This window comes from Trichoplusia ni, chromosome 12 (genome assembly GCF_003590095.1).
Source record: "Trichoplusia ni isolate ovarian cell line Hi5 chromosome 12, tn1, whole genome shotgun sequence".
In the NCBI taxonomy this organism is placed as follows: Eukaryota; Metazoa; Arthropoda; class Insecta; order Lepidoptera; family Noctuidae; genus Trichoplusia; species Trichoplusia ni.
The window spans coordinates 13,318,328-13,343,458 of record NC_039489.1 but is presented as its reverse complement, the minus strand read 5'-3'; the positions used below and the strand labels follow the sequence as shown (position 1 = coordinate 13,343,458).

Here is a 25,131-nt window from a genome sequence, read left to right as displayed (position 1 = left end):
ATTAATAAGGTTTTCATCTTTAGTGGAGACTAGGTAAATGTATTGCAAATTCGAGAATTGGGATTCATTCAAGGTTTGTTTAGTAAATAACTTTCGACAATTTGTGAATAGCAAAAATATTTTTATGCTCGAATGTCTTTGGAGCGCATTATTATTTTCTTTGAGCGCTCCACATCATCCAAAAACTTTATCAACATACACATCGAACACAACATCGAACTTTAAAATAAAAACATGTTTAAAAAGAATCACTCACCCGTCAAAAGCTCCTGTGATTCCTTGAACCATTGTCCATCAGATGTCATCCGTGAGATGTCATCCTTTTCCTTGTGAATGTTGAACTCGAATATCTCTAGTTTCTTCTTTCCGTCACAACATTCCGCTTCTCTCTATTCAGCTGTATTCTCCACCCTATTCACATTTTGGAATCACGCGACTACAGTATATGTTTATAACTTCTGTAATTGAATCTTGAAAACTAAATTAGAATGACGTCTTGATATCCATTTGAGACGAAATTTTTGCATACTTGAACAAATTCCATTACAATACAATATCAAATATAATATTGTAGGGTAATTGAATTTATGTAAGTATATGCAAAGTTGTAGTTTTTTCTTTGATTTTTCTTCGCCATTACTGAGGAACCTGAAATAACTTGGGTGATGGGTGACTTTGCACGGACAGTCTTGTGGTTTAGTTACCACAAGATTAACCTATGTGAGCCAAGTGCTGTGAGTCGATCGCCGAGTAAGTCAAGAATTTTTGGGATCCACAGACATTTTTTCTACTACGTGTCTATGTGCACATGATTTGAAAGCATGTGAGAAAATTATTTATATCACATCGTTCAAGTGCGAGTTGTCTATAAAATGGAGAAAAAATCATCCTCATCGTCAATCATTCCGCCTTTTTTTCCTATTGCTGGTGCCCGCAGTGTACTCACACAGCATATTGAGACCCAAATTGCATAGACCACCTGTCAAGACTTACCAATGCCTAAATCAGTCAGTCAGTGTGTCAAAGTTTGACTGACGATAACGACCGTTTACGTTATCTCTAAACTAGTAGATGGACCGAGAAGAGACCACATGACCAAAGACACTATTAAACTGAGTCGGAGGTTATAAACTGGGTAAAATAGTACTAAATGTTACCCGGGCCACTTACCGTTGATTTGTAGCACAGTCGGGAGGTTCCGACTTCTTGAGTAGCATTGTTGGAAGTATGTAAGTAATGAGTATGTATACAAACTTGTTGGTCTTGGCGGGCTCCTCCCAGTGCGTGTGCATGTGCGCGGGCGACTTGTGATGCAGCTTGGGCTTGGCGCGCTCGGCGGGCGGCAGCGGGCTGGCGGCGGGCGGCGGCGCGGCCTCGTGCGGCGCGTGAGCTGTCTGCGTCGTGTGAGCCGCGTGCGTCGCGTGCGCCGCGTGCGTCGTGTGCGTCGTGTGCGGCGGGTGCATCACGTGCTCCGTCTTCAGGGATGGCTGGCTCAGGTCTAGAAACGTGCCTCATTTATACCCGCGAACCCTTTGCGAGGGTAATCGCTAGAGTTTTCTTTTTCTCTATTATATGTTTTTGCCGCTTACCTACTAAATTATTTGATCGCTTTCTGGTTGGTACTTTGCATCTAGTCAATTTATGCTTTAATTATTAATGACTTCCTGGCCGGAGCTTGGTCACTCGACTTCTATCAGCAGGGATCATCTGTGCAGCAGTTACTTTTGTGCAGGCATGCAGACAGGTGCTTTCGCCATCACCCTCATAGTCGAAGTCAGCCGCCGGAACAAGGATTTTGCGTGCTTTTCGAGGCACGGGGGTGTGGACACCGCCTATCTTTTTAATTTCTAGCGTCCTTAGTCATTTCACTAACATATTTTTAGCAAGCCTTAAGATCCCAAAACCTCGAGAACGGTTGTCGCTCTTAAGACCACTTGATCAATGGAGACTGATAATTTCAGAAAACTATTAACATAAAAACTTGTTATTCGCAAAGCAAGGTGAAGAGGAACGGAAACAAAAAGATTTCATCGCCAGAGTAGGTAGGTACGAATCACACAATACATTGCATGCACTAAAGTGAAAAAACATCACATTATAAACACACGCCTCCCAATAACTTCACTGCACAATTTCACGAATAGAAGACATATTCATAGAAGCATTTGTGGTAGTAATATGAGACCTTGGTGTTTGAACTTACCCCTAGTTCTGGTGGTGTGCGGCATGACGATCATGGGTGGGATCCTCTTGCACTGGTGGTACTGCGCCTCCACGGTGTTGAGGACCACGCGGATGAGGGACTGCACCATCGCGCACACGCTGCCGCTGCCGTAGTGGTACTGCCGTGGGATATTGGGATATGGGTGTGAGTTAAATATACTATTGATTTTGCTGGTGTTTTCTATAGCAATGAAAAAAATGAAGAAGGAAAGCTTTGTAACTGGGAATGAAACTGTAGAAATACAATTGCATAGTGTTCCAAAAAACATTGATTAGCGTAATAACTTTATATCATTTGTCCTCGCTCGGATTTTGAACTTCCTTATCAATTTAAGTAACATAGACACCCAATTCTTTTAAAGACTTGTAAATAGAATCCAAAGCAAAGTTTCCAGATCTCCGTGATCTTTTTAAGACAATTTTTTGGGCATGTAAAATAAAAATAAGTGTCCAAGACCAATGCTTTTCTTTTGACTTTTTACAAGAGGAATTTTCAGGCATTTTAAGTGGGCATATTGAAGTGTAACATTACCTTGTAGAGCACGACCAGTAGCGCCATGAGCCAGTGCCTGCGCACGTGCGGCTCCAGCGCGCCCAGCGACTGCGTGCTGCCCGCGCCGCACGCGCTGCTGCCCGCGCCGCAGCAGTACTGGCCAAAGGAAGCAATGGCTGGACTTATGAGGGTTGGAGAGATGGTGAGGCGAGGTGACGAACGAAAGGTTTGTATTGCTATGCCATGTCAATGCTTATGTGCATATTTTATAGTTCCTAGACGTTTTTCTCCGATTTGTTTAGCTGTTTATTTTAGTTTTTTTTATTTGTAACATTTGATCGCTCAATGATTTAGTGCAAACTGTTACGTCTGTCTATTCTGTTGAGAGGGAGTAACTTATGATTATGATCTTATGATCTATTATAATAAAGTCAGTATTGTAACAGCATTCGTTGTATCATTACTCCTAATTTATGCCATCCGTACACTGTTGTTTACGTGCATTTTGATAAAGTGCTAATTTATGTATAAATTAAAAGCAAGCATTATTTGATAAGCTAGGTAGTCAATGTTAAACATTTTGAGCAGTTACATTAAGTTAAAAAAAAACACGAAAAAATCTCACAAAATCCGAATTCTGAAAGTTATTTTGCTTAAATCAACTCTGATATTAAATATCAATCGATAATTTACAGTACAGTACTATCATAGTCATATTATTTGAAGCAAAGTGATAAACCAGTAAAAATTGAACTGTACACATACCTGCAGCAGCAGCAAAGTTGGTTCAGCAATACTGGCGCCCATCACATGGTTCTGATCAAGTACTTGTGGCAGGTTCGCCATAAATGCGTTGAATATTGATGATTGTCTAAATGGACAAACGAAACGCAATATTAAAATATTTTTTCTGCTTATCCATCTGGTTTAATATCGAAAATTTAAGTGAAGTCAATGGCGCAAAACTGAAGGTACTTTCTTTGAAGTGTATCCACGTCATACTTCATTGAGATACGAATATATAAGGTAAAGCAAGTATATTCATATTTTTAAACAATCAAAATTAAACAGTATATCATAATTTGTATATTTCTGGAAATTGTGACAAAGCGAAACTTTCCTTCTCAACTATAATGCAAAAATGATTGTCACTAAAAGACACATTAATATGCCAAAAAAGATGGCGAGACGGCAACAGGAAGGCAAGTATGTATGTTTTCAACTTACTTACCTCAATATAAACGGAGAGATGTGAAAGCATTTCTCCACAGAGTTGTATCCGAGTAGAAGGAACAGATGCTTGAGGACGAGCTCCTGCGTCTTAGATGACTGTTTGTCTTCCATGGGGTGCGCTTGATCAGATCTGTAGGAGAAAGGAAAGGTTAAGGTAACATTTATCACCTAAGAAATACAGTTAAAAATTTCAGTTTCTGTAAAAGATTTTCAAAGCATATCGAGGTCTAGAATGAGTTTGATTTTCAACGACAAATTCGTACACTTTTTCCAATAAAAGACACCACAGCAAAACATCGAACATTCATGTCATAGAGTTATACATTACCTGGACAGGAACTGCATGAGCAAGAACACCAGTAAGTTAGTTGTCTCCCTGTCTGCCTCTTCCAAGTCCACTGCTTTAGGTAGGACTGTAGTCGATGTCTCGTCCGAGCGGCCGGAGAGGGAGTGGAAACCATCTGTGCAATACAATTGCTTGTGAGAAAATATCACTCACTGGGCGCAGTAGGATAAAAGTTTTTAGAAATTGAAAAGAAGGTGAGTAAAAATTTGTTGAGTTTTTTTGTTAAGTAAGTTAAATATTGTTGAGGCCAAAAAGCAAAACTCTGTGCCCGATTTGTCGAAGGTTTGATCCCCGCATAGGAAAGGTTTGTCTACATTTGAATTGAATGTTTTGTGTAACACGCCGCGATACAAGGATGAATTACTGAGTCAGAGTTACTAGTGGGCACGAATTTTTTCAAACTGTCTTTTTTGCGGATGATTATCATAAAAAAATTGTCAACTTACCATGAGAGTTGTTAGATCTTTGTGTGTTGCCGAGCGGCTGCGGCGCGGCTAGCAACTGTCCCAACCCAAAGCGAGAAGTCTTGCGCTTCAGTAGCGGGGCTGAGTACTGACGCGAGTAGACTTTCTCACGCTCTGTTCAGATAAAAACGAAAAATATACCTTATAATCTACAACGCATTTATAGGGACTAAGCTTGGAAGTAAAAACGCTGGCAATTTTTTTAAATAATTCGGAATCTACAATCACGCACTCTTAATTAACCATCTGAGAAATCAATGGCGTGTATCGCCAGCGCGCGAAAATCTGATCCAAAGTAAAAAAGGTCTTTAACGGGCAACAATTTAAACTTCTGAGTTCTGACCCATGCCGATAAAATGTAATTCATTCTCCCAAACCAGAAATCACTGGCATGTTGGCTCAACCGGTAATTCATTCAAACAGAACAGAAAGCATCATTATCAAGTACATACTACTCACCATGTCTGGTATCGGGATGCGGCGGCATAGTAGCGGGCGCGGATATCGTCCTCTTGTACGGCCACTTGGTCCCGAAGGAGGCGCTGAGGGTGTTCACATTGGTGTCCCTAGCCGACACGCTGAGGGCCTCGTGAGCGCGACGGACTTTGTACAGGAACCACTCAGAACTCGTCTCACTGCTCACCAGCTCTGTAGAGGAAGGGGAACTTGAGCTGGTTGTGAAAGATGAATGGTGGAAGGTCAGGCGAAACTGTCGATAGTCGTGATAGTATAGTTGAGTGCTACTATGTGGGAGTTGTGGGTTTATTCTTTGAACAAGATAAAAATTGTGTGGGCGAAAATGCTTGTTCTAAGTTAAGGTAGTTGTCAAAGGCAAGATGGTGGAAAATAAGGCAAAACTGTTGATATCACCTACAGCTGAGTACGACTGTATGGGTGTTGTGGGTATATTCCTTGTATGGGATAAAATATTTCGTGATCTAAGATGCTTGTACTATGTTAAGGTGTAAATTGTAGATGGGATTGGAATATTTGCTAAAACCCCGAAAATATAAAGTTCGAATTTCTTACTTGGAGCAAGGGTTGGGTTAAGGTTCAGCAATGTATTTTGTACAGTTTTACAAAAATATGGAGAATCGTTGAAGCAAGTACAGTGTTAATATAAAGCTGAACTATCGTTTTGCAGTTTAATAGGTAGGTCATAGCGGTTCATCTAAAATACTAGTGTTCTATAGAATTCGATGTAAAAAGTGACATGTAGAAAACTCTACTAACATGTTCTTAGAAGAGATTAACTGCGAAAACTTGCAAAGTCGTAATATGATAGAAGCTGGATTTAATTCCCTTTGTGTGTGTAAAAGCTTGGTACCTATAAAAAGCTTAAAGCGAAAAAAAAACACAAAATGTAAAATAAAACTTACCAAACTAAATAAAACTGGATAAAACAGAAACATATTCCTGTAAAGGGGAAAAAATAAAAACATTTAGGGAAACAACAAAAATAACACCACACCGAACATAAACACATTATAATTATTAATCCTCATACTCGCTTGTCAAAGAAATCTTCCAAATTCAGGTCTCTATTTGAACGCCCTACTCACAAACGCACTCTTAACAAAATCTCTCGATGAATAAAATAAATATTTTGTACGTTTATAAGACGTATGGATTTGTGATTGCTTGATTTCTCATTGAAATGAGATTTTATGATTGACATGTTATATTTTCCGACTGGAGTTGCGGACTTAGCTTCGTTACGTGATGTAGCCCTGAAGCATTTTTGTTGTATTATCCACTTACACTCACACAGTATAGGTGAAACTAACAAAAGTCAAAAAGGACTGTTACATTTACTAGTCATTAACACGAGAATATACATCATCATCATCATCAGAGAAGTCAACCCAACTTTATTAGAGTCGGCTATCTGTCTAACTGGACGCAGCTTAGTACCAGTGTTTTACTAGGAGCGACTGCCTGTCTTGAACCAACCAACCAACAAACACGATACCCCTTAGAAAGACTGGTTATTAGATTTCTAACTACTCCTAACGACTGTCAAAAATGTGTTCCGAAACACAAAGGAACTTATGTTATAAATAGTCAAATCAAATATCTATGAACTGATCATCCCAAGCCTAGATTAACGTGGAAAACTGCTGGAAAACTGGTAAACACTAATATTCTGGCTTTAAGGACAATTAATAATCTGACTTTGTTCATCGACATCTTTTGGTAACGTACGGTGAGCAAAAGAAGTCCAAAAACCAAAGGTAAAAATCTAAACTCACCCCTCAAATTGGAGAAATCGATTGTCTTGTTGGAATTAATCTGTGCTTCCAGGAACAGAGCTTCGAATCTATTGAGGAAGAACTCCCACGTGAGGATCTTGCGGTCGCTGAGAGTGTTGTGCAGCTGGTAGATGGACTGTAGGATCATTGGTCTGTCCACTATGACCAGGTCGAACTGAGTCTCCAGACAGTATAGGAGAAGCTGTGGAGGAAGATATGGAGTTACATGCGGCTTCTTCTTTATTACAAGACTAAATTAAAGCCCATTTTCTTTATGAAAGAGGCAGTTGACAGTCAACAGAGGCAGTTATTTTAATAAGGTCCAAACTCCAGCTTACATTGTTTAATTGTAAGTAAGATAAAGTTGAAAAATTGAAAAGATAAATAATGCAAAAAACTATTAGAGATTAATTATTTGCAATATTTTATAACCAATCCTTATGACTATTTAACGCAAAACTATTCATTTGATATAGATAGAATTTGAGGCTTAAGAGTTAAAATGGACTAAATTAAAAATGGGATTTAAAAAGAGAGACTCAAAGGTAGGTCCAACTGAATCTTAAAAAATAAAATTTTTAGTACAATATACACTTACATCAATAGCGTTATCATGTATAGTCCCGATATACAGGGTGGAGCGCTGCGCGACATACACGTTGATGTCGTCCATACTGGAGATGAGGTAGCAGAAGGCGGTGGCCAGCGCAGTCTGAAGTGGGAGGCTTGTCTTCACCGGAGACCCGTCCATGAACCTAGGGTGAAATGTGGCTTTATAAGATATTTTAGTTTAAATACCAGGATTCATTAAAAAAACAATAGGTTTTTATTTCATGCAGGCCATTTTTCAGAACGTTATAATATTGACTCTAGGTGCGCGTTTCCAAAATGTCATTCTTATGCAGAAGAACCGGCAAGAAACAATAAGAATTGTTACTACTGAATCTGAAATTCTTCATAGTTAGGGCCTTGATTGTCTTTCCGTAAATTTTTACTCTTTGAAATGGTAGAAACTAAATAAGATAAAAATAAACTTCGTTTTCTTTTGCATTGTACGCCTTGGTTGCAATAGATACTTGAGACGAGCAGTCGATGAAAAAAAACGAAAGGAACATATTATTCTAAATTAAAAATGTAATTATTCAAGTTTAGTACACACAAAAACTTGCTTATAAACAAACCTGATAATAATAGTGACTCGTTCAACCGCAGTGAAGCGAACATGATAATCATGATGATGGAACTGATCTCTGATGAGGTTGCAGAACACGTCAGCTCCGCCGGCGAGGGTCACGCAATGCAAGAGCACTGGTACTGCGACCGAGCATATGTGCGAGTGGGAGGCGTTGCACACATTCCATAGGCTAGGGGGCGAAGTGATTGATATTAATCTTAAAAAAAACGACTCCAGCATAAAGGAATTTAATCCGAATGTCGTGGGGGTTTTCAGACCAGACTCAGAACAGTCGGTTTGGCATGGCGACTTCAACCACTCGGCTATCCGAGCAGTCATTATGATAAAGGATACTTTTTATCATATAGCTAAAGTACATACTATCTCTTACCGAATATTTAGTTTCAGATTTAATAATCTTTTAGAAGTGAGGGCTTCATAATGTAAGTCAAGTTACAAATTATCACAGTCAAGTCAATAATTTTCTGGATCACTATTTCACTTAAAATCACGAGCTTGACGCATCTCAAAAGATGCATTCTTCATTGATTTCTTTGGTGCGTTTATATTAAACCAAACCAATGGGTTTGATAGGCATGTTCTTTTATATTGATAGACCACAGATTTAAAACGATATCGGAGGGATTATATTATTCAAAGACAAAATCACAGCCTATAACTTGTCTCCAATCACTTACTTGTCTATAAGCAAGTTCTCCTGGCACCAGATGAGGAAGCCGCGGTGATCGGCGAGCGCGTCCGTGCTCAACACCAACACTTGCAGGCATTGCAGGAGGTGGTACAACACGTCCGGGCGAGAGGTGCTCTTCAACTCCTATACACAAATATATAGAGGTGAAACAGAGATGAAGCTATTTTGAGAGAGAGAGAGAAGAAATATGGTCGTGAAAAAACCAGTTGCAAGTTTTTAAATGAATTTGACTCGGGTCCAGACAAGTTTTAAAGGTAAAATTCGGAAATGAATTCAACTTTAGACCGGTTAAGTTTCAGAGGAAAGTGTAAAGTAAAATTCTCTGTAATAGAGTTTTATGAGTAGCTTAATGAAAGGACCTGTAACTTAACTTAATTAAAATTTGCAATTAAATGAATAAGTTTTGCTGGAGTTACATTTTAGGTATTAAGGTAAGACCAGAAAAAAATGTGGACATTGATATTTTTTAAGTATCATCTTCAATAGGATAATCACAAAGTTAGCTATATGAACCACTTACTTGTAGCAGCTGATGTATGTACTGCAACTCTTGAGGCAGCTCCTCGATACAGAAGTGGAACTTGCCAGCAGACGTTGGCCAAAAGTTCGTCATATCATCTTCTACTGACTCCGCCATGGCCTCATGATCACCGAGTAAGTTGGGGGTTGATACCTGCAAGAGAAAGAAGTACTTTAGATCTTATTGTTGACAGCTATAAGGTTCATATTTGAAGGTAGAATATTTAATAATATAATGTTTCGAACACGTAATGTTTACAGGCGTAGATAATATAATACGAAGAAATTGAATTTGTTCAAAAAAATATACATATTTCAAACATTAAATCATAACTAAAAGATATTTTTGAAACGAACATATCATCATGTACCGCCAAGTGACAGTTTAAACCTGTTGTAAGTTAGGCCAGGACGCCCCTAGCCTGATAGACCGATGATGTAAAAGAGGTAACTGTACTGGACTAGATACAGAAGGCAAAAGACCATGTGTTGTTGCGTAACTTGGGGCAGGCCTATGTCCAGCAGTGGGCCTCGATAGGCTACTAGTAACGAAGGCTGAACGAAGCATATGGCATCTGACAATTCAAATAAAAAATCAAACTTACATCAGCAGTAGCGGTGGCCACATCCGTATCAGTGAGGGTCACAGTGTGCGCAGTAGCCAGCGTGGGCGCGTCTGTCGGCGGCAGCGACACGGCCATGTCCAGCTGTTCCGTGATAGTCTCCACCGTGGCCGTCATTATCTGCACACCAGCTCATCATGAGGACATGGGACTCAGTGGCAGCGGAGACCAAGAGGAGTTGAGAAGATTTTTGGTCACAATCGAAAATCAACTTTAAACCGTTATCAGTTTAAGGTGCGTAATTGCTTGACAAGATATGCTCGATGTCTCGATGCTACGTTCAAGCAATTATGTACTTTAATCCAGTAAGTTTAAAGTTGCTTTTCAAGAGCGATAAAAATCTTCGCTTCTTCTCAGTCTGCGCTGTCTATTGGAGTTAGGCTGAAGCTTCAGAAGTCAGTGGTCTACTGCTAAGATACTGCGTGATTCTACTGCTAAATACTTCTGTACTTTGCCAATCGGTTTCTTGGATTTGATATCAAAAATTTGTAATTTTGTCATAATATCTATTTACTTTGTTTGAAATGTTTACAAGCTATGATTTTAGTATACTTGGGTATTTATTAGCTGTATTGAGCTATTGGCAAGTTTTCTTATTAGTAAATAATTATTTGATAAGTACTTTTCATGAGATTGATATTAATTACATACTGTATTATATGTATTGGTTTTAAAATATTAAACAAATTTTAATATTTTCCCCAGTCACATTTTAATAAACTTAAGACACTCTCTAAGAAAATAGTCAGGAAAATTAATAATTAAATTTGTTTCACATTTTACACCAAAAATATCACAAAGTCAATCAGACATTTTACGATGGCACTACATATAAACATCAAATTAAATTGACTCCACTGTGATACGTATTCTGTATTGAAAGAAGCTATTTTAATAACCTATAACTACATAAGCTATTTATATTGTAAACACAGTGAAATCTTAGTACTGGTTGACTTTACACTACATTTATTATTCGATTAAATTTTTTCTCGATTACAAATAATAGTCAAATTATAATCGGACAGTGTAAATTTGAAGTGGTCTAGAATAAAATCAACCAGCATCTAACACCAATAAACAAAAACACGTTCACATATGAAAAAGCCCAAGAGTAAGTAAAAGATAGACGCTTTGGTACCGAGACGCCTGACACGACACACTTAGCAATACACACGCAGTGCCGGCAGACTAATTGTAATATGGGGGATCCAAGGTGCCAACGTTAACAGAAGAAATTTACACTAGCTGTTAGTCTATAGTTTAGTCGCGGACTCAATAACGATGTCCAAATCAAGTTTAGTTTTATCGTGTAGAACTAATAGGCCCAAAAAGAGACTTATATTTATACAAATCGAACGAGCAAAGCAAAGGAATTAGGTTGTTTTCATTTTCATGTACAAGGAAACAGTAACATTTTGATAGCGTATCTTGTTTCCATAAATTCTTCACCAGAATTTTCAAAATTAGACATTTTAAGAGATTTAATAGAACATAAAGCAATACAATTTTTAGTGCATGGTAACACGCAATGCAATGAAACAAAAAGGGCTACAGAAAATATAACTTTACAATGTTCCCCTCACAAGTAATAAATTAACTAGCCGACATGGCAAACGTTACCAAAATATATTTTTGAAATTTTTATTTTTAAGACATTAGTATTAATCTCTAAACGGACTTTAAATAGAACTGACATTATAAAGCTTAAACAAAGCACAGCGTTACCGATGAGGAAATATTTTAACTTAGCACAAACAAGAGCAGTTCGAAAAAATTTTAACTTTAGTCAAACCAGTCCATGTAAGACATCTCGAAAACCAAAGCTGTTTATAATATCCAGTGGCATACTTGCGTGTCGCCTGACGATTTAGTGATCGTGGCATCCGAGCCGACGTCGCTTATGAGAGAGAGTTGCATGAAATGAACAAACTATACAACTACGTAACAATATATTTACTAAGACATATATTAGACTGGCTGGCTGGTCGCTAGTGGCGATGGGAGCGTGCTATTTCCAATTTTTGTTTTAATGATGGTAAGTTATTGTGTGCTGTTTTAGTTTAGATTGTTCTTGTTTTGCGAGCCAATTAAAAATGAATTTATAGTTTAATACTACGTTATTGCAGATGCTCAAACTTTTCAGTGAGTTTCCCCAGTGATTTCATTAACACCGTAACAGAATAAACAATCTAGTCTAGTTTCCAAGTCCAGATATTTGTTATAATGGAATCGATTTTAGTAACTAAAAATGTTACTAAGTTGTTTAATTTTTCATAAGTTTTTTTTTAAAGAATGACCATAAAACCATGTTAATATTTAAGAAATTGTGTCCTTGTGTTTTACAAAACATTCAAAGGACCAAAGATATTTAATCATGCCACCATGCATACCCAATATTGGCTTTTAGAACAAGACATATACGAAACATATCGAAATTTGTATTTCAATCATTTACAGATGACTCACAATAAATGATTACCATCAATCTATTTAGCTTCATGCATACTGTAACAATTTATAAGACCCAAAATACTTGAAAGTTAACAAAAACTAATCCATTGAACATCAATATACTAAATGTAAGAAAAGTCCTGTCCGATCTAAATTAGGCGAGTCCCTTTATTATGTACAATAAAAATTGGGAAAAAGATTAAGTATATCAATTGACATTAGTACCTTTAATTTATTATTTATGTATCGAGATAATAATATTTTGACTATTCTTTAATCGATAACCGGAACGATCAACTGTCTTATCAAAACATGATTTCAAATAATAAACCAAGTTTGTGAATATCGAATAAAGTTTAACAAAGTTTAGGAGCATAAGTTTAAACTATGGTAAAGCTTTTGTTGACACATTAATTTAAGAATATAGTATCTGATTTTAACATTCTAAAAACAGTTTTTCTTTGCGTCTTCAGGAAATTATTGCGACAAAGTTGACGTTAATACGTCATTTATCCGCTACTTTAAATCGTATCACGACTTTCAATAGAAATTAATCAGTAAGAGATTCGGACAAGACTCCAATCACATAGTATAGCAGCCAAAGGACCGTGTGTGTGGGTATAGCAGCCTTGTGCGACTGTGACCAGCCTGTAGCCGCGCGGGTACGTACGTGTGGCATGTGCACGAGCACGCCGCCCACGCTGGGCCGCTCGCGCTCGGGCCCCGCCGCCGCCGCCAGCGACAGCAGCGCGTCCACCGACGTGGCCGGCGTCCCGCCCGACTTGCTGCGCTCCTCCTCCGACTTGGCGGCCTTGTGGGACTGGGACTCAGCCCATATGTCGTCGAATGATGGCTGGTGGATATTTGGAATGTTAGGTTTGTTTGTCCTGAGTGGTTTTTTTGAGGTGAGGTGAGTGCGGCTCGGAGTAGACAATTGTGGAGGGATTTGGGGGAGGCCTTTGGCTAGTGGGACACAGTGGCCGAAAAAATGGGGCTTCACTTTAATCATTTGATAACTAACTTTTTCTAGATATTTCTTTTATATCCTAACTAAAAATTTAGACATCTTGCGAAATTACACATTTCAATACTAAATAACATAAAAAAGTCTCCTGCACTAAGGAATTTAATCCTTGTGTCGCGCGGGGTTTCACAAACAATCAAATGACAAGCACAAAGACACCCAGACTCGGGACCAGCTTTCGTGGATTACATGCTAAAATGCTTGTCCTACGCGGGGATCGAACACAACGAAAACCTATTGATATCCTAAACAATGAAGCACAGATAAGAGTGTGCACGTACCTCTGGCGCGGGCTTGGGCTTGTCGGGCACGAGCGCGCGCACGAGCAGCACGGCCAGCTGGTGCCACAGCGCGGCCGCCTCGCAGTACGAGCACGCGCCCTCCGCCAGGCACACCGCTACGCCATGGACAAACATACACGTTTACAACACCAAATTCAGAAATAAAAATCCCCCCAAGATAACCCATGTGACAAATAATCTTCAGCGCAATTGAAAACACTGAGATGTAGTAATTGATACACTTGACAATATCGTTATCGGAGGAGCTAGTGGCTAAGCTATAACCGCATAAGTGAATCGATCACAGGTAGTCGGAAGCTTGAAAAATCTAACAACCAGTTTAACCAAGGGGTATCGTGTTGCCCAGGTAACTGGGTTGAGGAGGTCAGATTGGCAGTCGCTCCTTGCAAAACACCGGTACTTAGGTGACTCGGTTAGACTTTAAGCCGACCCCAACATTGTTGGGAAAAGGCTAGGCCGATGACGATGGGACAAACACATTTCAAGAAATCAACAGTTATTTGCAAAGTGCCTTAAAACATATACCATTTCAGTCCATAGAACAGAAAACCGCTAAAAGAACGTTTGTTTTTTATCTTGTTACCAATCGAAATAAACAAAGAAGACTCACCATGTTCAATGGTGTTGGTTTGATTCGACTTGAGCATCAAGCGCAGGAGTTTGGTCGCCTCACTGCTCACGTTCTGACTGTTGATGCGACGTTGTTGCAGTTCCATCTGTGAACAATAGGGTGGAATTAGTTATGTGAATAAAACCTTGAAGGTTGCAAAAGAAATTTCATCTTATTATTCCAACAAGTGAAATTGACATTATTTTTTTGATCGACTTCGACTTTTACAAAAGTACAAATCACAATCAAAGTTAGTGGTTAGAACAATCATTTGGTTTGTTACACAAGTGGTCAGGTCCTACAGCGGGGATCGAACCTGCGGCACGTCTCCTACAGTGGATTAGGTGTGGTGACCTATACCACTATACTCGGCTATGCGTGAAAAAGTTTAATATAAAAGTAGTGTAGTGTCTTCGTACAAGAAATACTATTCATAAAAAAAATCTGTCATCAAAAGCTCTTTGAAACTAACCTGCTTAAGTAATATATCCAGCATGAGTATGCAACAAGTTAAGTTCTGTGGCTTCATCTGGTCATCCTTGTCTTTTTCATTTGGAGATTCTTTTGGGTCTTTCGGCTTGGTTCCATCTAAAAACAAATATTAGTGTTATACACAAAATAATAACATTTAATTAAGCGTATTTGTATCCCGGGTGTCGTTGTATATCATACCTGTGGGTGGTTTAAATATCTTCTCAGGTAGGTTGACAACGCAGTGGCTGAATAGATCGAAGAGTTGAGAAAGAGGGATCTTCACGTCCAACATCGATATGGTCTGCAAAGATGATGATATTATAGATACACACATACCTAAAAATACATAGACGAAAAAAAGACAGCAAGTTTACATCAACTTAATATAAATGCTAGTTCAGATAAGTGACTCCATAGAAAAGCAAGCCCATTAAGGCCAATGCCTACTAAGCCAGCGGGATTGACCAAAAGCGTTACTACAGCCCCGGTATACATAGTGCAAGGGAAGGAAGACACTCTCTTCCACTCAACTTAAAGCTGGAGAAGTACTTTGATGAAAAAAAGATCACTAGAAGTATAACTCATTACATTGGTGTACAATAAAGAATATTCTAATCTAATCATTTGGCAAAGTAAAGTATGAACAGTGACAATCCAGAGGTAATTTTACAATTTGCCCTGGATAGACAATGTCACATCTGCATTATTTTAGAAGCAGAATAATCGTCATGTTTCCAAATAGTAATTTTCATATTTAATGACATACAATTAGAACTCTTACCTGGAACCACTCGAGGACCGGGAGTACAGTATCAGGGGTAGGCGTGTTGGTGACCTTCAACACTGCGAACTTGTACAGGTTCTTCTCGTCGACTCCCACCATCGCACCTTCCGGCTCCAAGATCTTGCCTAATGGCACTTTTAACTCCATCAGTTCCTAAGTATAAGGGAAAAAGATTGTCAAATCCGTATAAGAAAATATTTCTAATAAGTAATAAATTATTGTACTTTAAATAACAACATTTAAAAATATAAGAATGTCTTACTTTCTCAGGAACATCGGTGCAGATGGCTTCCATCCAAGCAGGCATGATGTAGTCCCAGATGGACTGAGTGATGACACCGTACGGGATCAAACAATATAACCTGGTAAAGAAACGTTAATAATCACAATATTGTTTGAGTAAAAAAGGTTTTCCTTGATATAGCAAGATAGTTTAAGCTATTTTAAAAGTAATTGAACAAAATTACATTTACATTTCATAGTAGTTAAAAGAAAACTCTACCATGTCACCGTGTACCGTGACTATGGATAATACACACAAGGGGAGATCAAGTTAGTTTTGTTTTGACGACTCTAGTCGAAAACGACTAACGCATTAAGGAATTTCATCCTTGCGTCGCTGGGGTTTCAAACATTCAAATCACATGCACAAAGACATTCAGACTCAGGACAAGCATTTATGGATCACAGAAAAGCTTTCAAATTGAACGGTGTGGCGTGTTGACGTAGACACTAGAACTCATTCTTCATGAGTCGTGTAGCCCCCTTACCGGTTGAGTCCATCCTTGAGATGGTGTGCCTTGGAGGCGAGCTGGTCCCAGTGGCCGGCCTGGCGCGTGTAGTGCGGCGGGTGCGGCAGCAGGCAGGCCACCAGCACCCCGCGGTGCGACTCCGCGATGCTGCGCAGCCAGCCGCACACGTGGGATACCTTCAGCTTCTCCACAGTGTTCGCTGTCTCACCTGGTAGGAGAACATGCTATGTTAGGCTTATTGTACTTACACTACATTTTTAAGTTCATAAAGCAATAGATATGACTAGAACCTGGGTCCCAAAATTAGGGATATGTGGAGCACTAGCTGTAGAACTCGTACACGAGAGTTTGAAATTTTTAAATGTATTTTTTTAATCTAATGGAACAGCGATATAAAGTACTTCTTAACCTGATGAGCTTAAGATAATTTGATTAAGATAATAAATTGAGCTTTTCGGAAAGAAACGCCTCAACAGCTAAATGACCTTGCAATGCTTTAAAAAAGAATAACCAATTTTAACAAATAACGAAGCTACTTCAAATTTCCTACAACTTTAAAGAGGGTGCGAAATTAAAGTAACTAGTACCCTAAAAATCGTATGCGGTTATTATTAATTAATGACTTACCCGTATACGAGAAGGACGTGACGTGGAACCAGTGGAACAGAACTGATAGGAGACGCCCAAGGATTTCATCAGGAGTGTCGGGGTTCGGGGTACAGAGACCCACCATCAGCCACACTCCATATCTAGAACAAAATTATACAGTAAGAATTTGGTGGTAATCGATTTAAAAACAAAAAAATTGAAGATTTTGAGGCTTACCTTCCTAGAAGCTGTCGATCTTCAACAGAGATGGGATCGGGTAGTTCAACGCTGAGTGGAGGCTTCAGTTGTTCAGTGGAACTGTCCGGGTCTTCCATGTTGATCGGCTTGGCTTCTTTCAAGAGGCTGGGGAAGGAATCGTTATGTTAGTTGCTATTCAATAAGAAGAGAAATTAAGATAATAGAATGAGATACCACTCAGACTGTTAACAAAAATCTTAATCGAGAACTGAAGAAATTGTAAGCTTAACATTTCAATGGTAAATTGATAAGACTTTTTTTCCAATATAAAGCAATTTTTCCAATTTTAGAGAGCCATAATGGTAGCTATAGAAATTACCCAAGTGATTATTTCTAAACAGTGACTTTTATATTCCAAAACAACAGATTATCATTTCGTCTAGCACTTTTTTTTCTTTTCGTAACCCCCTAATCACCAATAAACAATTTTTCCATTTACCTGATGATGGCTTCTACAAGATTGGTTTGCATGTCGCTGTCCATCTGCCAGGCGAGAGGTAGCCGCGTGTGGACCACGTGGTCACCGCCGCGGCGGCTGTTGTGACGGTTGCCATGGCATTGCTGGCAGTATCTGGTAGAAAAGAATAATATGTGATAATGTCAATGAAGAATCGTGGAAGGATATGGGGGAGGCCTTTGCCCAGCAGTGGAAAACCGAGGACTAGAGAAAAAAATGTCAAAGTATAATTAGGCTAGGAAGAAAGCACTGTAAAAAGTTTTTTCTATCTAGTTGAATATGATAGGTATTTAAAAAGTACCTAGTGATGCTTATACAAAAAATGAGTTCCAATAGACATAAATTAGAAAACTGGCTGTGAATTCGGATAAATCAATATTGAGATGTTAATCTGAAAAATAGGACATTATATATCTTACCTAATAGGATGGTTTCCGTTATAGCTGGCACACTCATTGGAGAAGCAAATAGAGTACGCAGCCTTGTCTGTTGAGCGACAATTCTGGAACAATATGTTTCTGTTAATATTCATCTAAAAGTATACAAACCTACAAAACAATCTGTTTATAAAATATTTTTACCTTATTTTCGCAAACCATGGAAACTTGTTGCTGAGGGTGAAGAATATCAAAGAAACGCTGGTTAGGATGTTCCCTAGAACAAGAAACAAAAATTGAATCAATAATGTCGGAAGTAAAATTTTAATAAATATTTTTTTATGTTCCAAAAATGTTACACAACTTGGGCAACACAATTCTTAGTCTAAGAAAAATTAAAGTTTGTTTTTAACTCGTTGGACATTTTCATAATTATGTTTTCTTTGGTTAATGACACGGTATAGCTATGAATACAATTATACAAATTCTTTTTACTGGTAAAAATGAATGCATACCTGTGGATCTCATTAGCGCACTCTATGCAGAGATAGAGGGGCGGCGGGGAGTCGGACGCGAAGGTGACGCTGATGCAGTGGTCGTAGCACACCTTGGCAGCCTCCGCAGAGCCCGCGTTAGGACACATGTCGCGCTGGCACAGGAACGGGACCAGGTCGTCTGGGGGGAGGGAGACAATTGTGTACTACTACTACTTTATGAATACTTGGAGGTAACGATTTTGATGAAAGAAAATGGGAAATCAGTTAGAATCGGATTGTTGCGTAATGCATCTAGGTCTCTACAGATATATCGATTATGTAAAGTATACGGATAGTTTATCCATGTTACTTGTCGGTCATAGAAAAAAACTTATGTATCTATCTCAGATTTAATTTATAGGCAGCAAGTCATAAATCTATTGTTGATCTGTAGCCACTCGTAACGTGTCGCAGATAGGCCTAACGTAAAAAACACATATTAGTAGACTATTAAAGTTAGTCAAGTAACATTAATAATGATTAATGTTAAAACACTTATAGCAGGCAAGGAAAGTTTAATTTACCCAAACAAAATTTAAAGAGCACTTACTAGAGAATTTGCAAAGAAGTCCCTTTCGATCGAAGAGCTTAGCATCGAAGGGGGGCCAGTAGTAGAACAGCAGCTTGGCGGCGGACAGGCGCGCGCCCCACGTGCCGTACGCTATCACGCACAGGATGTCCTTCACCACCGACTGCTTCATCGACATCAGGCACTCTAGCAGCTGGCAGTGGTGGGCTGGGAGGAGATAGAGCTCTTAGAAGCTTCATCACGAAGGAAAGGAACTTAATAAAGGTAATTTAAAAAGAAATTAATTGTTTTAGAATTTGTTCAAAATAATCAGAGGCAAAGGCCCAGGTAAAGTATATTAAAATTTTGTGTTAAATCCTCAATTCATTTCTAAAATCTGTACAAAAAGAATCCCTCTTTCATTTGTTCACCTCTTTCGTGTTAAGTGTTATTTTAAGTTATCTGTGTACATAAATGGTAAATTTCAGAAATATTGTTAAGTGTGATTAACATCATGGTTGGTTTTAATTATGGGCAGACAATTGAATGCCTAGTTCAGTATTTAATACGACCCCTTATGAATAGTAACTAATTCGTTTAAAAGACTATGGAACAAATAAAAGAAGGAGTCCATTTTAAAAAAAAATATTACGAATTAACAGACTGCCGGAATAGGTAATAACAACGCCCAACTCAAATAATCAAGACATAAATTAAACCGCCCAAGTTACCGCCTACTATAAATAAGTAACACCCCTTTATACAATTTGAGGAAAATATTCTAAGTCCCTAAATGGGGTCGAAAGTCATAAATCATTTTTACAATCGCTGCTGTCACATCAAAATAGCGTCGCTAGGCAACACGCGACGTGGCATGACTAGCGACGCTATGTAATACAAGGAACTGAACATTGATTTCTACCAACGCTCACATGATGGCGACAATAAAGCGGTGTCTGTGCCGCCATTTCGATACTGTTTTACCGACTTGAAATTTAAAGCCACCATTTTTACCGGCTTATTTCATGGTTTCATGTAATAGTATTTTATCATCATCTGACGGCTCCTTTTTGTGTTTTTGTTTTCACTAAAGGAGGAATTTATTATACTATACCTATACAATTTCAGACATTAGTTTGTAGGTAACAAAAATCATAAATTAGGCAAAATAGATGTCTAGAAATTACCATAATTATTTTTTTCATCTTTTTATGAACTGACGCATAAACTTGTAACTTCAGGAATCGAACCCTTGATATTTCACTGAACATATTTCACAGTAGGTACTGTAACAAGCGACTTACCAGGATTACTGGAGTGTTGGAATACCATCATGATGATGGCCGCAACAGATTGCGATGCCTGACTTTCTTCCTCCATTCCCGCATACTTGCGTGCTAAAGAAACAAAAGCATTATTTAATTACAGACATACAACAGCCAAATACTGAACTTAAACAAGTTACAGTAATTATTTACAAATTCTTCATCAATTTCAGCTATGTATTTGGATCGCTTTAAAAACGTTTCAGGCAAAAAGCAAGTGATCAAGTGGCTTTTTCATCAAAAAGGAAAAATGTGATTCCAACTTTTATCTGTCCAATTTTTGGAATTAATAACAACTCTACGATCAATACGACGACAAAAAAATCAAAACACTTACTGATAGTAAACGGCAAGATGTAATAGCAGAGCAGATGCAAGATCTCCTGGTGCAGCGCTACAGGGAACACGGCCACGCAGTAGGCCACCAGGAAGGGCAGGTTGTCGATCATATCGTACTCCAGGAACGGTAGGAGGCAACCCAGACACTGCAGGACCGATTGGCCGAATGCTAAACATACACATTAAGTTAGTAACAAAATTCGTAGGTGACTTGTTCTGTTGATTTTTCAATGTTGTATGTCAGCTACATTTAATGAGGCATTTAATGTTGTCAAAAATTTTAGGCTTTAAGTAACTTTGAAAAGCAATTTTCCATAAGTAAATAAATCGACATTTACAAATATTTAATGTTTGAATGATCGGTCTATTACTTTTCCCTAAAAATAAATAATCATACATACCCTGAGTGCCGTATTGTAGATGTGGGGTGGCATCGACGAGCCCTGATATTGCGTTGAACAGACTCTTATAGTCCAGGTTTGGGTACAATGCCATCCGGTCACCGTCGTTGTCCGCATCTCGGAGCATCTCCAGAGGGGAGCGTGGGACATCTTTAAGAACGCCTGCAAAATTTACCCCGTATTAATAATGGGAACAAAACGAACACCAAACGATCAAAAAACAATATGGCAAAATCTTTAACAGTAAATCAGCTTCCTCTATAGTCACGATTACGGACGTGACGTGTATCGCGCTTTTGAGTGATATATTCCTCGAAAACTTAAAATAACTTTTTAGTAATATACCAAAACTATGCGCTTTATTAGTTAAGTTACGTTGCGAAAAATCAACATTTCCGTAATGTTCTCATGTTGTGTGAAGATACACATAGATAAGAACATCGAGATAAATATACAACAAAACAACTAAAAATATTCCGGTAGTTAAAATAATAATAATCAGGAGTACTTACTGAGTAACGTCTGCGAGAAATATTTGATGGTGTTGGCTATATCAGTGCCCAATGGCAATGGCTGGATATTGTGAGTCAGCCGCAGTTGGGCGTCGTACAGACTGCGGATCTTCGCTGTAACTGTTCAGGAATAACGCTGTAGATACATCGTCGGATGGAAACTATCTCAATTGGTATCGTGATATAAGGCTGAGTACATAAGGGGAATAGAAATAGATATAGATATAGGGTAGAGTTGAACCGTGCCTTTACTGTTCAAAATGGTTTAAGTCACATTTCGAAAAGCTTGTATTGTAAAAACTTGTATCTCACGTAAATTAAAATCATTGCAATGTGTCGTTCGTGGTAAATTTTAAAAACGTGTCCGTCGCATTACACAAAGCACCCTCACATACGCCATTTTGTATATGTCTACAATGTAATCCGCCCCCATAGGACAAGCGTAAAACTGAATTTAACGTAATAAATTTCGCATCTGTACATAAGGGTGCATTCAATATTGAATGCAGGGGTGTAGTATATAACGAACCCCAGCCCTCAGAGGAAAAAGCCCTTTGTATTTGAATATTTAATTGCTACATGTCTGGGGCTAGACATCGCCCCTCAAAGGCACCCCTTTTTCATCATTAATTCAAGTGCCTGTCTACCTGATTATACGGTCTGTAGTCGTACTAGTAACAAAATATTGATCCGTTCATATTTTACCACATCTGTGTGTTACGGCTAGACTGATATTCGTTTTGGGCTGTATTGGTACCTAAGCAAAGAATTTTGAATCTCCTGATTAGAATCCTCTTCTGTAACTGAAGGATAGTACCTATGGCCTTTTTCTTTTAAGGTTCCTACTAGTATTATTTTGAGGAAATGTTAAAAATATAAGTACACTAGCTGACCCAGCAAAAGCTATTTTGCCAAAGTGCACAAAAAAATGTCTTCGGCGGAGGAAAAATGGATGTTGTCTGATTCTCAGACCTATATGAACGATATGCACACAAAATTTCAGGATAATCGGACCGTTTAGATAGAGTTCTATTACGTACACCGTGATACGAAAATTTTATATTAGATAAAGATTGAGTATTCGAGGCCACACCGAGTGCAGACACACGAGCGGGACCCCACGCCGGACGCGTCACTCACACGTTGCAAGTGGGTTCAATGATTGTTTAAAATTGCGATTTGCATCCTAAGAGATAGGAACACTTCACAAAGTTCACAGGATATGCGATTTATTGCGTATCTTGTATGTTTTTAAATTAAAATATAATATTGCGCAGCGAACAATGGTCGACGCTTATTCGTTCACATAGGTGGAAATTTGGGGTTTCAATATTGGTTAAATCAAATTTTATGGCAAATATATTTCTTGTCAACAATTATGCATGAGAATGATTATTTGTAGTATTTATGAAGTATGTTAGTTATGTATGTAAGTTGCATTCCATGAACCACCGTAGGATTAAAGGATTTTTGTGCACATGAACATGAATATTTTACAAAATTATTTTGTACTTACACAAAAATAACACGATAGTTTTAAAATATAACATAGATAAATAAAATTAGAATATATTGAAATAAATGATATTCACGGTTTTTTTATCTAGCTGCTGAATAAAATGAATTATACTTAAGGTCGATGGAGAGAGACACAGCCCTAGATCTCGACACTAGGGTGCTGCGTCGACGACATCTGCATTGACTAATAACCGGATATCTTGATATTCACAATCGATTGAAATTGCCGCTTCTTGCAATAATATCATTTAAAACCTTGGAAGATTAAGTTGATTTTACAACGTGACAAAGAAAATATCAGATTTCACAACGTGACAAAGAGAATAAAATTACATCATTTTCCTTCGCGACAAAGGAAAATCGGGGAAACTCAAGGAACGCGTACAACTGGGGATGTTTGTTAAAGCCTTTGTGAAAAAATTTCGGACTTATGATTTCCCATATCGGAAATCTGCCATTTTCTCAAAAAATAAACCTTAACATTCGAATTATTGATTGACAACAACTAATATACTACATGAAATTAATTTTATGAAAGATAGAAAAGTATTCAATCTCCCCAGACTCATTATGAGGCACAATTAAGTAGACGTGCGGGACGCATGCGCGAGGTCTGAAAAATCAATACAGGGCACCGTTTTCGTAGCTTAGTCTGGCTGAGTTATCTAGACATTTCATTTATCACGAATAATATAAAGAGGTTAGAGACAGAATCTGGAGAGATTTTGTATAAATTTCGAAAGGCACATTTAGTCTGAAAAACTAAGCGCATGCGTGAATTGCGCGTCTTGGGTATGGTAATCGATAGTTAATTTACTTTTGCTAGGCACTTATCGGAAACCAAATACAACAAATTACCGAAAATTATTAAAATTTTCAAAAGAGAAAAATTATGGTACGACATGTAACTCGAGAAGTATTTTTAGAAAGCTTGACCTTACCTCGTAAAACAGCAAATCAGAAAAAAGGTAACTGAGGGACAGTTTTTAGTAAGATATACTATTTAACTAATACGCGGATCACAAACACGAGTGCACACTTTAGAAGCACGGTTGCAACTGCAGTCTGCATCGCCGTGCGACGAGTCCGGTGAGCCGCGCCGTCTACGCTAGCCGGGCGAGCTGGCACATTTAATGAGGGCCGCGGGACGCATGCGCCAACTAACAAAGCAGTGCCGTATTGAGCATGACAGGCGTGGCTCTAGCCGCCATTTTACCTGGATAAGATTCGCGGAATAGGGAAACAATACATTGGCAACTGAACTAGTCGTGAATATTAAACGGATAAGATTTTATTTTAAGACGAAAAAAGGATGAATTAATTCGCATGATACTATTTCTTCCTTAATACGGGAACTTAGCATGCTTCCGAGCAACGCAAAAATATACACTAAGGAAATCGACGAAAAGCTTTGAAAATTACTTTACTCTAAGATCGAACACTCGCACGCGGAGACTGGATTACTGACTTATTTATGTAATTCGCGAATGCAATTTTCCATATTGAGGAACTCACCAAATTATAAGGTACTGCTCCGAAGTGCTATCCTTTTATTCACTTTCACAAACATTGAACTCAAGAGAACTAATCATGAAAGCGAGTGCACGCGACGCGAATGGAGTTGTAACTGCAGACTGCTTCACCCCGCGGCCGGTCGAAGGGACGCACCCCACCTGCCGTAGCGGGCACGTTTAATGAGGGCCGCGGGACGCATGCGTCAACGAGTGACGCACTGCGGTATTGAGCATCATGGGCGCGTATTACATCCGCCATTTTACCCGGCTCAGATTTGCAGAAAAAGTAAGCAATACAATAACAGTAAAAGAGAAATGTATTACTTTGTTAGCGGAAATTGTCAAGTATTAAGATATTC

At 38.5% G+C, this 25,131-nt stretch overlaps 1 protein-coding gene across 1 annotated transcript in view; it reads right to left on the bottom strand.

The window, feature by feature from the left end:
- Positions 1–25,131, bottom strand: part of LOC113499608 (protein unc-79 homolog) — an 84,479-nt gene that overhangs the window by 35,531 nt on the left and 23,817 nt on the right. The window contains exons 2-36 of the mRNA XM_026880124.1: positions 21,741–21,860; positions 21,229–21,390; positions 20,826–20,996; positions 20,468–20,560; positions 19,206–19,391; positions 18,635–18,794; positions 18,324–18,396; positions 18,162–18,244; positions 17,725–17,856; positions 17,265–17,390; positions 17,067–17,188; positions 16,458–16,647; positions 15,950–16,049; positions 15,685–15,840; positions 15,102–15,204; positions 14,902–15,017; positions 14,430–14,535; positions 13,799–13,914; positions 13,164–13,346; positions 11,891–11,971; positions 10,022–10,159; positions 9,418–9,570; positions 8,884–9,020; positions 8,193–8,375; positions 7,610–7,766; positions 7,012–7,213; positions 5,219–5,407; positions 4,742–4,873; positions 4,278–4,410; positions 3,948–4,079; positions 3,482–3,587; positions 2,756–2,872; positions 2,204–2,342; positions 1,467–1,498; positions 1,255–1,373 (exon numbers count right to left, since the gene is read on the bottom strand). Of these exons, the coding sequence (XP_026735925.1) occupies positions 1,255–1,373; positions 1,467–1,498; positions 2,204–2,342; positions 2,756–2,872; positions 3,482–3,587; positions 3,948–4,079; positions 4,278–4,410; positions 4,742–4,873; positions 5,219–5,407; positions 7,012–7,213; positions 7,610–7,766; positions 8,193–8,375; positions 8,884–9,020; positions 9,418–9,570; positions 10,022–10,159; positions 11,891–11,971; positions 13,164–13,346; positions 13,799–13,914; positions 14,430–14,535; positions 14,902–15,017; positions 15,102–15,204; positions 15,685–15,840; positions 15,950–16,049; positions 16,458–16,647; positions 17,067–17,188; positions 17,265–17,390; positions 17,725–17,856; positions 18,162–18,244; positions 18,324–18,396; positions 18,635–18,794; positions 19,206–19,391; positions 20,468–20,560; positions 20,826–20,996; positions 21,229–21,390; positions 21,741–21,860 (4,648 nt within the window). The remainder of the gene's footprint in view (positions 1–1,254; positions 1,374–1,466; positions 1,499–2,203; positions 2,343–2,755; positions 2,873–3,481; positions 3,588–3,947; positions 4,080–4,277; positions 4,411–4,741; positions 4,874–5,218; positions 5,408–7,011; positions 7,214–7,609; positions 7,767–8,192; positions 8,376–8,883; positions 9,021–9,417; positions 9,571–10,021; positions 10,160–11,890; positions 11,972–13,163; positions 13,347–13,798; positions 13,915–14,429; positions 14,536–14,901; positions 15,018–15,101; positions 15,205–15,684; positions 15,841–15,949; positions 16,050–16,457; positions 16,648–17,066; positions 17,189–17,264; positions 17,391–17,724; positions 17,857–18,161; positions 18,245–18,323; positions 18,397–18,634; positions 18,795–19,205; positions 19,392–20,467; positions 20,561–20,825; positions 20,997–21,228; positions 21,391–21,740; positions 21,861–25,131) is intronic.